The 14,280-nt window shown below is 40.2% G+C and overlaps 1 protein-coding gene across 2 annotated transcripts in view; it reads right to left on the bottom strand.

Moving 5' to 3' along the window:
• Nucleotides 1–14,280, bottom strand: part of LOC139767219 (arf-GAP with dual PH domain-containing protein 1-like) — an 85,546-nt gene that overhangs the window by 13,877 nt on the left and 57,389 nt on the right. The window contains exon 8 of one of the 2 annotated variants that reach the window (XM_071696349.1): nucleotides 3,025–3,229. The exons of the other annotated variant lie outside the window; for it this stretch is intronic. Coding sequence (XP_071552450.1) covers nucleotides 3,162–3,229 — 68 coding nt within the window. The 3' untranslated portion in view covers nucleotides 3,025–3,161. Of the gene's footprint in view, nucleotides 1–3,024; nucleotides 3,230–14,280 lie in introns of those variants that run through there. 2 annotated transcript variants of the gene reach the window in all.

Raw genomic sequence — 14,280 nt, 5'->3', positions numbered from 1 at the left:
AAGTGAGTCAGTTGTTGTTTGCTGATGATACAGCGCTGGTGGTTGATTAGGGTGAGAAAGTGCAGAAGCTGGTGGCTGAGTTTGGTAAAGTGTGTGAAAGAAGAAAGCTGAGAGTAAATGTGAATAAGAGCAAGGTTATTAGGTTCAGTAGGGTTGAGGGACAAGTCAATTGGGACGTAAGTTTGAATGGAGAAATGCTGGAGGAAGTGAAGTGTTTTAGATATCTGGGAGTAGATTTAGCAGTGGATGGAACCATGGAAGCGGAAGTGAGTCGCAGGTTGGGGGAGGGGGCGAAAGTTCTGGGAGTGTTGAAGAAAGTGTGGAAGGCGAGGGCGTTATCTTGGAGAGCAAAAATGGGTATGTTTGAAGGAATAGTGGTTCCAACAATGTTATATGGTTGTGAGGCATGGGCAATAGATAGGGTTGTGTGGAGGAGGGTGGATGTGTTGGAAATGAGATGTTTGAGGAAAATATGTGGTGTGAGGTGGTTTGATCGAATAAGTAATGAAAGGGTAAGAGAGATGTGTGTTACTATAAAGTGTGGTTAAGAGAGCAGAAGAGGGTGTATTGAAATGGTTTGGTCACATAGAGAGAATGAGTGAAGAAAGATTGACGAAGAGGATATATATGTCAAAGGTGGAGGGAACGAGGAGAAGTGGGAGAACAAATTGGAGGTGGAAAGATGGAGTGAAAAAGATTTTGAGCGATCGGGGCCTGAACATACAGGAGGGTGAAAGACGTGCAAGGAATAGAGTGAACTGGAATGATGTGGTATACAGGGACCAATGTGCTGTCAATGGATTGAACCAGGGCATGTGAAATGTCTGGGGTAAACCATGAAATGTTTTGTGGGGCCTGGATGTGGAAAGGGAGCAGTGGTTTGGTGCATTACACATGATAGCTAGAGACTGAGTGTGAACGAATGTGGCCTTTGCTGTCTTTTCCCAGCGCTACCTCGCATGCGTGCGGGGGAGGGGATTGTTACCTCATGTGTGGCGGGGTGGTGAGGGGAATGAATAAAGGCAGCAAGTATGAATTATGTACATGTGTATTTATTTATATGTCTGTGTAGGTACATATATGTATATGTTGAAATGTATAGGTATGTATATGTGCATGTGTGGACATGTATGTATATACATATGTATGTGGGTGGGTTGGGCCATTCTTTTGTCTGATTCCTTGTGCTACCTTGCTAACACGAGAGACAGCGACAAAGTATAATAAATATAAACATACGTGTGTATGTAGGTGGGTTGGGCCATTCCTCATCTATTTCATTATGCTACCTCGCTACTGCTGGAGACAGTGGTTAAGTTTGACAAAATAATAAATAATAAATATATAAATTTTTCATTTATTTTGTTAGTATTGATAATAACCCCAAGACCAGTTTCTGCAAAAGAGTCCCAATATTACCCAAGACCTCATAACAAAGGCTCCTGCAGCCCAAGGGTGGACTACTCCCAACATCAGGGGGAAAGAAGTTCTTTGACAGGACTGAGAGTAAGTGAGCTTGGAACAGAGACATGTGAAGGAATAGCATGAGAGATTGGATAAAGAATGGCAGAAGGTGAAAGTAAACATTAAATAAAGCAAAGGGAATGGGTGAGGAATGGGAGATATTCAGAGATGCAATGCTATCATGTGTGAGAAGTGTGTGGTGTGCAGGTGGGCAGGCAAGAAATGGTAGTGAGTGGTGGGATGATAGATGAAGCAACTCATAGGGTGGATGAGGGGCAGAGGGATCTGAAAGCATTGAGGAATGTGTGGAACAAGAGGTCGCTATCAATAACTGTTTGCCATTTGCTGTTTCCGGTGTAAGCCATGCTTTGCCAGGAACAGACTAAGAAAAGGCCTCATATGCTCACATCCATTCTCTAGCTGTTGAATGTAATGTGCAAAAACCACAGCCCTATATCCAAAACCAGGCCTCACAGACCTTACAGTGGTTTACCCTGGCTGCTTAATTTGCCCTTATTCTGTCCATTGACAGTACATTGCTCCCTGCATACCACATTACTCTGATTCATTCTAACCTCCTGCATGTTCTGGCAATAAGCACTAAAATTCTCATTCACTCCATCCTTCCATTTCCAATTAAGTCTCCTCCTTCTTGTCCCCTCTACTTCTTTCAAATATATCCTATTTGTAAACCTTTCCTCACTCATGTCTACAATATAGAAAATGTACAGCTAAGTTTGAGAAAATTAAATATAGTACCATGCTTTTTAAAAGTTCTAAATTTTAACATAAAACAGATGGCTCCTAAGCATTTTTCCCTAAGCTAACAACTAAATATACTTTCAATTATTGCACAAACATCATAGCCAACTGTACTCTTCAGAAATGTGCTTAATGTCAAGAAAACAATCAAAATAAATTTCACTTACAAGGTTCATGTACAGAAGGAAAAGTACAGAAGGGTGAAAAAGAGAAAAACATACTAACTCAAATATTACAAGGTATATCAACAATATTTTATAGTACACTTTACTCCATATCTATTACTGAAGGAAACTTCATAAACAACTCTCCTAGTTTAGGCCACACTAGAAGCTTTTGCAAAATCTGTTTAGGAATTACGCTTTATCTCTCGCTGCACATCATGCAAGGTTAGTTTATCAATTCTGTCAAGCAAACACATAATGCGATAAAGTGCAAGACATATCAAAGGTCTGCTGCCACAAAACAGTTCATTCATGAAACGTTTCACTCATTTCACAGACAAAAACACCAGCATAAATATAGCTACACATAATACTGAATAATGGTACAAATGACTACAGAGATCTCTACATCAGCAGTGGGAAGGAAAGTGTCACATTTAACATACTACCAAAGTAGCTTGCACATGAACTTGTGATGAAATATTCAAGGGAATTCTGGCTTGAAATATAAGAAAAATAAAGAAAATAATCTTTTCACATTTATGTAAATAGTATTCTACACAGGCATTTCAGGTACCAGCATGCACCATAACACACAAATATGTATTTATTCCATCATGAAAAAAAAATTCAACAGTAGCAACCTTTCTATACAATGTTGCTTGTAACGTATCCCTGCAATATGACTGGCTTCAATTAAAAGCTCTATCGCCTGTTCAAAATATCATATGCCTCTGACGAGTGATGGACAGAGCTGAAGGGGAGAGGATTTTAGTGATGCTTCCAGTTCTTCAGCCAATCATAGACATGGTTTCTTCCATGTCTTGTTGAGTGGATAACTGAAATGTTAACCAATCAACACAAAAAAATATAATACCTCAAATATTGAAAAAATATGAATATTCTACTTATCCATATCCTGTAGAGGTTGGTTATAGTAAAATGGAAAAAATCAGTTTTTCCTGTTATGATATAGTATGATCTTTAAGAACACCAAACTCAACTCTACATGCAAACAAAGTTTTCCAGCTAGATTTTAATTAATATATCAACTAACAAATTCAATAAAGATTTTTGCCTCCAGTTAATATGACAGGAAACTAAGTACCACCTATTGTATCACACAAAAATGTAAGCAAAAGCCAAAGCCTAAATTTCAAAGAGCAATTACCCAAAAATGAAGCAGGTGGAAGGCATAGCTTGGACATGTAAGCAATCTAACACCAAACATGAAGTCTCTCTACTGAAACTAACTTTATGTGCTGGATGTATGGGCGATGACAAGTGCCTCGAATGCTGAACATACATGGCACCTAACTAATGGGGAACATACAATAAATTCATTCTTTATAAAAAAAATCTCTCACCCTCCCCCTATACATAAAAGGCAGTCAATAAAATCAATGATGAAAATTTGCTCTAGAAAACATTTAATGTCGAAAGATTGTAGTCACACTGGAACAAGGAACCTCTATGAAAGACATAAGGCAAAGTCAATTCTAGTGCAGAGACAACTTTTTTCTAAAGACAGAATTAATGCTTTGGAGAGTCAACCTTAACAAATGTTCAGAATGATTGCATACAGTGGTAGACTGATACCTTTCATTCACAGTTAAGCAGATGTTATTTATCCAACTTCAATGATAAGTTTAAAGTGATCAAACAAAATTCTAGACAATGGTGGCAAGATAATGTAAAGAAAATGTAATCACACTAAAGAAGCCTCTCTGATCAATAATCTGAACATAAGCTTATTCTACCATGGCAAAGTAAAGAGGAAGTAAAGAAAAGCTGAACCAAAAGGAAAATTTGGGGGGAGCTGAGTAGCAAGTGCATCTCTAGGACTGATTTTGTGGATTCTGCAGAGCACTACATCCTAATGGTTCATCAGCACTTTTCTGAAAAATATAGAGCTAACTATAATTAAAGCTTCATCTATATTGAATAATGTATTCTAGATTTCTTAACCCTTTAATGTCTCACTAAGTTGTCCTTTGCAATTCTAAAACAGTCATATTTTTCATGTCTGAATTATCTATCTAACCCTACAATTTCAAATTCATAAAAAATAAACAAATATTTTTAAAAGTATATTCCATCTACTAATTTCACTGTAATAATGTTCAGAAGTTAGTATCTAATTCCACATGACCACTAAAAAGTGTAAGAGTAAAGCCAAGTGTCAAGTGAGTTGATGCTGTTCGTTTTACTGTTTATTTTACATTACTTACAACGAAAAATTGATCGACAATTACTGTTTTAGAGCAAATAATAATTCTTTGCTTGCTATAATCAATGTGATTAACTTTTAAAGCCGAAAGAGTCAGTGTACATACATTCACTCTTCATACAATCACATTCTAAAGACATATCATCAAATAATTCAGGATCATCTTCTGCCTGGTCCTCTAAATCTAGCTAAAAGCTGCTCAGCTTTCTTCTTAGAATACTCAGGAAGAGATGTTATTATTTGCAAGGCTGAAGGATGATTGAGGGTGGGGAGAACATATCGCACACTTTCACCTCAACCATCTTCCAAGCTTGCTGAGCAGCCTTGAAACTGAGGAACGAAGCTACTATGAAGTAAATACTTGTCTAGAGGTGTTGCTCAACTCATCTAAATATCCAGCAACTCAAAGGCAATGTAGTCTGAAATTTCTCAAATATTTTCATTTCTTCCATACAGTATTCATTAAAAAATTCCTATCCAATTTTGAAACATAATTTTGAAAACCTGTCAGTTCTACATGCCCCATGGTAACACTGCATTTTCAGATTTCCACTGTACCCCCAACGAACTGGGAATATCTGCCTTTTACCAGCCTATGGAAATAAGTTATGCAAAAAAATCTTCCCCACAAATTGTCTTCCTCCACCTTATGCAGATGGAAAAGACAAAGAGAGAAAAAAGCATAAATTCAAAGGCCTTCTGGAAGTCTTCTCGGGTTCTTTCCACAGCCTTAACAGGTCCTAAACAGATCCATCCTAAATCCTCCATAAGTTCACCCAAAGTCATCCCATACTTTCCCTATGCCTTCCTCAGGTTTCCCCATGATCCTCCCCAAGTCTTTTACATGTCCACTCCAGGTCTTCCCAAGTATTCCCTAGAACTCCCCTAAATCTTCCTAAGTCTTACCAAGGTTCTCTACAGGTCCATCCTAGGTCTTCCCTAAGTCTTTCAAGGTCGTCCTCAGTTTCTTCCCAAATCTTCCCAGGTCCTCCAGAAATCTTCCCCAGGTCTTCACTAGGTTCTGCAATAGTTCATCCTAAGTCTTTCCAGATCCTCACAGGTCTTCCTCAGGCCCTCAAGTTCTTTCCCAAGTCTCCCTAGGTCCACCCTAGGTCTCGAAGATTTTCTCCATGTCTTTTTAGGTCCTCCCCAAATCTTCCCAAGGTCTTCCCTACATTTTCCCAAGTCTTATCCAGGAGTAACATAGACAACTGCAACCCCTCCTGATCCCTCTGAGTAACTCCATTCTCACCTCAATCATCATGCACCCCCCCCTTCCAAAAAAAAAAAATCTTAAGCTGGATATTACGTCAGCCAGGCAGATTCTAGACTAGTATTTACACATCGACTTTTGTGACTATTTCACAGCCACCCATCAAGCCTTGGTGACTGACAAGGTATCACTGAACAACAATTTCTCCCCACAGTTAACCATCCTCCAGCCATTTCAATTACAGCACATTTTCATAAGTTTCTTAGGAAGGAAACTGAACAGCTGTTAGCTAAAATAAGAGGATTGGACAGAAGATGATTTTGAACTTGACAATGATGATATGCCTTCCAATCAAGTGGAGAGTGATTCTATGGACAATGACTCTTCAAAACATTCAAAACTAACCTGATGAGGCAGGGGAAGGTGTTTCTAGTAAAAGTGGAGTTACTGTTGCCAGCATCCAACTGACTTTAGCAACACTGAATCAACAAGTGTGGCTGGTAATTCTAACAAATCCCATAAAACATTCCATATGATCTCTTATAAGCTCTCTCTAGATCCATAAAAGCTGCATGCAACTTCTTACTTTTCACTAAATACTTTTCCATAGTCATCTTTACCACAACAATCTGATCCATACATCCCCTACCTTTCCTGAAACCACCTTGATCCTTATTTATTCTGAATTCAGTCACTTCCATCCCTCTATCAATCAGCATTCTTGCATACGCTTTTCCTGGTATACTTAACAGACTTCTATATTATTACTATATTATACTTGATTGCCATTTCCTGCGTTAGTGAGGTAGCGCCAGGAAACAGACAAAAAAGATCCATCCACTCTCTTGTATATGTATATATACGCACACAACGAATATATATTTCCATACATATTTGCCATTTTCTGCACCGGCTAGGTAGTGTTGAAAACAGAAGACTGAGCCTTAAGGGGAATATCCTTACTTGGACCCCTACTCTGTTCCTTATTTTGGAAAAATTAAAATTGGGAGGGGAGAATTTCCAGCCCTCCACTCCCTCTTCTTTTAGTCACCTTCTATGACACGCAGGAAATACATGGGAAGTATTCTTTCTCCCCTATCCCCAGGAATAATATCAACTGAACCAGGGCATGTGAAAAGTATGGGGTAAACCATGGAAAGGTCTGTGGGGCCTGGACGTGGATATGGAGTTGTGGTTTTGGTGCATCACACATAACAACTAGAGGCTGAGTGTGAAAGAATGTGGCCTTTTTGTTTGTTTTCCTGGCACTATCTCGCTGAAGCAGGGGGTAGGGATACTGTTTCCTGTGGGGCAGGGTAGTGACAGGAATGGATGAAGGCAAGCAAGTATGAATATGTACATGTGTATGTCTATGTATGATACAATGATATGTATATGTATGTATATGTGCACATATGGGCGTTTATGTATATATGTGTGTATATGAGGGGATAGGCCATTCTTTGGCTGTTTCCTGACACTACCTCTCCAACAGGGAAACCAATTATGTATAATAAATTGAATAAATCATATATATATATATATATATATATATATATATATTATCCCTGGGGATAGGGGAGAAAGAATACTTCCCACGTATTCCCTGCGTGTCGTAGAAGGCGACTAAAAGGGGAGGGAGCGGGGGGCTGGAAATCCTCCCCTCTCACTTTTTTTTTTTAATTTTCCAAAAGAGGGAACAGAGAAGGGGCCCAGGTGAGGATATTCCCTCAAGGGCCCAGTCCTCTGTTCTCAACGCTACCTCGCTAATGCGGGAAATGGCGAATAGTATGAAAGAAAGAAAAGAAAAGATATATATATATATATATATATATATATATATATTTTTTTTTTTTTTTTTTTTTTTTTTTTTTTTTTATACTTTGTCGCTGTCTCCCGCGTTTGCGAGGTAGCGCAAGGAAACAGACGAAAGAAATGGCCCAACCCCCCCCCCCATACACATGTACATACACACGTCCACACACGCAAATATACATACCTACACAGCTTTCCATGGTTTACCCCAGACGCTTCACATGCCTTGATTCAATCCACTGACAGCACGTCAACCCCTGTATACCACATGACTCCAATTCACTCTATTCCTTGCCCTCCTTTCACCCTCCTGCATGTTCAGGCCCCGATCACACAAAATCTTTTTCACTCCATCTTTCCACCTCCAATTTGGTCTCCCTCTTCTCCTCGTTCCCTCCACCTCCGACACATATATCCTCTTGGTCAATCTCTCCTCACTCATTCTCTCCATGTGCCCAAACCATTTCAGAACACCCTCTTCTGCTCTCTCAACCACGCTCTTTTTATTTCCACACATCTCTCTTACCCTTACGTTACTTACTCGATCAAACCACCTCACACCACACATTGTCCTCAAACATCTCATTTCCAGCACATCCATCCTCCTGCGCACATCTCTATCCATAGCCCACGCCTCGCAACCATACAACATTGTTGGAACCACTATTCCCTCAAACATACCCATTTTCGCTTTCCGAGATAATGTTCTCGACTTCCACACATTTTTCAAGGCTCCCAAAATTTTCGCCCCCTCCCCCACCCTATGATCCACTTCCGCTTCCATGGTTCCATCCGCTGACAGATCCACTCCCAGATATCTAAAACACTTCACTTCCTCCAGTTTTACTCCATTCAAACTCACCTCCCAATTGACTTGACCCTCACCCCTACTGTACCTAATAACCTTGCTCTTATTCACATTTACTCTCAACTTTCTTCTTCCACACACTTTACCAAACTCAGTCACCAGCTTCTGCAGTTTCTCACATGAATCAGCCACCAGCGCTGTATCATCAGCGAACAACAACTGACTCACTTCCCAAGCTCTCTCATCCCCAACAGACTTCATACTTGCCCCTCTTTCCAGGACTCTTGCATTTACCTCCCTTACAACCCCATCCATAAACAAATTAAACAACCATGGAGACATCACACACCCCTGCCGCAAACCTACATTCACTGAGAACCAATCACTTTCCTCTCTTCCTACACGTACACATGCCTTACATCCTCGATAAAAACTTTTCACTGCTTCTAACAACTTGCCTCCCACACCATATATTCTTAATACCTTCCACAGAGCATCTCTATCAACTCTATCATATGCCTTCTCCAGATCCATAAATGCTACATACAAATCCATTTGCTTTTCTAAGTATTTCTCACATACATTCTTCAAAGCAAACACCTGATCCACACATCCTCTACCACTTCTGAAACCGCACTGCTCTTCCCCAATCTGATGCTCTGTACATGCCTTCACCCTCTCGATCAATACCCTCCCATACAATTTACCAGGAATACTCAACAAACTTATACCTCTGTAATTTGAGCACTCACTCTTATCCCCTTTGCCTTTGTACAATGGCACTATGCACGCATTCCGCCAATCCTCAGGCACCTCACCATGAGTCATACATACATTAAATAACCTTACCAACCAGTCAACAATACAGTCACCCCCTTTTTTTATAAATTCCACTGCAATACCATCCAAACCTGCTGCCTTGCCGGCTTTCATCTTCCGCAAAGCTTTCACTACCTCTTCTCTGTTTACCAAATCATTTTCCCTAACCCTCTCACTTTGCACACCACCTCGACCAAAACACCCTATATCTGCCACTCTGTCATCAGACACATTCAACAAACCTTCAAAATACTCATTCCATCTCCTTCTCACATCACCGCTACTTGTTATCACCTCCCCATTTGCGCCCTTCACTGAAGTTCCCATTTGCTCCCTTGTCTTACGCACCCTATTTACCTCCTTCCAGAACATCTTTTTATTCTCCCTAAAATTTACTGATAGTCTCTCACCCCAACTCTCATTTGCCCTTTTTTTCACCTCTTGCACCTTTCTCTTGACCTCCTGTCTCTTTCTTTTATACTTCTCCCACTCAATTGCATTTTTTCCCTGCAAAAATCGTCCAAATGCCTCTCTCTTCTCTTTCACTAATACTCTTACTTCTTCATCCCACCACTCACTACCCTTTCTAAACAGCCCACCTCCCACTCTTCTCATGCCACAAGCATCTTTTGCGCAATCCATCACTGATTCCCTAAATACATCCCATTCCTCCCCCACTCCCCTTACTTCCATTGTTCTCACCTTTTTCCATTCTGTACACAGTCTCTCCTGGTACTTCCCCACACAGGTCTCCTTCCCAAGCTCACTTACTCTCACCACCTTCTTCACCCCAACATTCACTCCTCTTTTCTGAAAACCCATACTAATCTTCACCTTAGCCTCCACAAGATAATGATCAGACATCCCTCCAGTTGCACTTCTCAGCACATTAACATCCAAAAGTCTCTCTTTCGCGCGCCTGTCAATTAACACGTAATCCAATAACGCTCTCTGGCCATCTCTCCTACTTACATAAGTATACTTATGTATATCTCGCTTTTTAAACCAGGTATTCCCAATCATCAGTCCTTTCTCAGCACATAAATCTACAAGCTCTTCACCATTTCCATTCACAACACTGAACACCCCATGCATACCAATTATTCCCTCAACTGCCACATTACTCACCTTTGCATTCAAATCACCCATCACTATAACCCGGTCTCGTGCATCAAAACCGCTAACACACTCATTTAGCTGCTCCCAAAACACTTGCCTCTCATGATCTTTCTTCTCATGCCCAGGTGCATATGCACCAATAATCACCCACCTCTCTCCATCAACTTTCAGTTTTACCCATATTAATCGAGAATTTACTTTCTTGCATTCTATCACATACTCCCACAACTCCTGTTTCAGGAGTATTGCTACTCCTTCCCTTGCTCTTGTCCTCTCACTAACCCCTGACTTCACTCCCCAGACATTTCCAAACCACTCTTCCCCTTTACCCTTGAGCTTCGTTTCACTCAGAGCCAAAACATCCAGGTTCCTTTCCTCAAACATACTACCTATCTCTCCTTTTTTCACATCTTGGTTACATCCACACACATTTAGGCATCCCACTCTGAGCCTTCGAGGAGGATGATCACTCCCCGCGTGACTCCTTCTTCTGTTTCCCATTTTAGAAAGTTAATACAAGGAGGGGAGGATTTCCGGCCCCCCGCTCCCGTCCCCTCTAGTCGCTTTCTACGACACGCGAGGAATACGTGGGAAGTATTCTTTCACCCCTATCCCCAGGGATAATATACATATATATATACATATACACACACACACACATACACATACATACGCACATACACACACACACACACACATACATATATATACATATGAAAAATGTAAGAAACAATTTATAAAACAAACTTTTAGCTTGAAATGAATGAAAAAAATGAATGTCACATAATGGTTCAACCTCTGGCTATGGAAAAGGAAATGTACAATTTATTCACACAAACGACAATAGCAGTTCTCATCAATTTCACCACTGTATCAATAAGCTTCAATGTCTAAGCTACATTTTTCTCCAACTTCACTATTTTCTTGTCAAAAACACCATGCATGAAAACTATCACTCCATTAACACAACTATAAACATTTACTTCCCCTTTAAAAGTTCTGGGGAAGTCTGTCTCGATACACTGCGGCGAGGCGACGCGACGCTGACACAATCACAGTCACAATATCACTTCTGCCTCCTCAAGTCAATCTCTCAGCCACAGTGCAGGCCTTCATCGTCGAAATCGGTCTTCTGGAGGTTACCGTTGTCGATGGGTGTGACCATGTCCTTGCCGGGTCGGTCAGGTCAATGGCGGCGATCTCCTCGTCCACGTCCTTCTGGATGGTTTCCGGAGGAGCTATATATATATATATATATATATATATATCTTATTTATTTTCATTCTACTTAGTTGCCGTCTCCCGCATTAGCAATGCAGCCCAAGGAAACAGAAAGAATAGCCCAACCCACCCACATACACAAGTATATACATAAATGCCCACACACGCACATATACATACCTATACATTTCAACATATACATACACAGACATACATTCACAGACATATACATATATACACATGTACACATCTACACTTGCTGCCTTCGTCCATTCCTGTTGCCACCCCACCACACATGAAATGACAACCCCCCTCCCCATGCACGCGAAGTAGTGCTAGAAAAAGACAACAAAGGCCACATTCGTTCACACTCAGTCTATAGCTGTCATGTATAATGCACCGAAACCGCAGCTCCCTCTTCACATCCAGGCTCCACAAAACTTTCCATGGTTTACCCCAGATGCTACACATGCCCTGGTTCAATCCATTGACAGCACGTCGACCCTGGTATACCACATCATTCCAATTCACTCTATTCCTTGCATGTCTTTCACCCTCCTGCATGTTCAGGCCCTCATCGCTCAAAATCTTTTTCACTCCATCCTTCTACCTCCAATTTGGTCTCCCACTTCTCCTCGTTCCCTCCACCTCTGACACATATATCCTCTGTCAATCTTTCCTCACTCATTCTCTCCATGTGACAAAACCATTTCAATACACCCTCTTCTGCTCTTTCAACCACACTCTTCTTATTACCACACATATTCATTTTCCTGTGGTGAGCACTATACACAAGCCTTGCCTTTTGGCAAAACGGTAGGAACAGTAGATAGAAATAGTAGGTAGGAACATTTAGACAAGAGCATTATGTAGAAGTAGTAGGCAAGAGAATTAGATAGAAGTAGTTGTTAGGAACATCAGGTAAGAGCCTCTGTAAACACTGCACTAGAATTGGCCTCTGCTTGTGGCCTGTTAAAGGTGAGGAACTAAAAGCTAAGAAGCAGCATTGGAGTTCTTTAATCATGGAGACTCTGTTGTTGTGTCCACCCCTTTGAGGAAGTTCTGATTGGAACAGGCATCAGAGATATAGATAGATGGATAGACAGATAGATCCAAATTTCATTATGGCTCTGGGACAGGCTAGGTAAGTTTGGTCCTATATTCTGTATTCAGTATATTCATATTACATATGAATATACTGAAGAGAATTATGCAGAAAGAATACCTGTAGAGTACTAAATAATAGATAAATAATGAATAATGAATAAATGAATATATAGTTCCATTCACCAAAACAACATAATGAATATTTTCCACTGAAATACAACCCCTCACCTCACCACCCACATATCCATCATCATTTTTCATGAATCTATGGAAGAGAAATGTGCACAAAAATCTATGTAGAATACAACTTACCATAACATTGATCAGGTAAGACGTATGCTCTGAATTGTGAGAAAATTACTCCATACACACCTCCCTCCACTGGACACATTCTAAACTGTTTATTGATATACCACCCTTATTTCTATTACAGTGTGTTTCTTAATATTGTACACTAGGTAATTCATTGTTATTATGTGATTTAATCATAAACCTACTACAGAGAACTGTGCATGAAAAATAAAAATATGATCTTTATCGTTCACCGAGTGAAAGATGAAAGTTATGGAAACAGGTGATGTGATTCCGTGCTAATAAGTTTTCCTACATTTTTTTCTGAATATACAGATAAATATTAGTTCACGCATTGAATAAGAATATACTGAAGAGAACCGAGAGAAAAACAGAGCGAAAAAAATTCATTATATTCACCAGAATGTACATCTTTGTGAGATGAACAACCAATCACTTCCCTGGACAGGAAACATTCTAATCTGTATGTTGCTGTACTGTCTATAATCCTGTTACAGTATTCCTCTTAATATTGTGCTCTAATGCTATTCATTTCTAATGTATGAATTCGTTAAGGACATACTGAATATCACAGCCATCTACTGTTTTTTGCATGTGAATTATGTCAGTGCTTGTATTCAAGACCCCTGTGAGGTGGGCAGTGATAAATGAGATGGAAGTTAAGTGCGTTTTGTGTGGCGTTCTGTGCATCTGTGTTGGCATGAAGTGGTGCTGTACCTAGTCATCTCCATCTTAGTAGCATGTCAGGAGACACTGGACAATAGGGAGGATGAATCTGTCTTAATTGCTAGTCCTAACAACTTAATTTGTCCCCAGGCAACTTTACAAGCCCATCCTAGCATTAACAAAGTTGTTATGAGAGAACTGACACAACACGAAAACATAAAAAAGTTGTTCAAGACACACCCAGCTATCCGGGTCAACCCCTGCCATGTGACCCCCCCTTAATCACTCCTTTTCAACAGTTACTGCCGGAAAAAGCGGACAGTGGTTGGTCTGTACTAACTGGTGCTACACAGTGGTACTTCAGTGTGATGTTGGCATTTAAATAACTTTGTTAAGTACTGGCACCTGATGAAATAATTGTCTCCACAAAACATGTAGAGCCACATGTATAGAAAAATAACATTAAACAAAATTGTATGAACTCCAACCCACCCACATACACATGTATATACATACACGTCCACACATGCATATATCCATACCTATACATCTCAATGTATACATATATATACACACACAG

The sequence above is a fragment of the Panulirus ornatus genome, chromosome 59 (genome assembly GCF_036320965.1).
Source record: "Panulirus ornatus isolate Po-2019 chromosome 59, ASM3632096v1, whole genome shotgun sequence".
NCBI lineage: Eukaryota > Metazoa > Arthropoda > Malacostraca > Decapoda > Palinuridae > Panulirus > Panulirus ornatus.
Note: the sequence above shows the minus strand (reverse complement) of the source record. Positions and strands in the feature narration are given on the sequence as shown.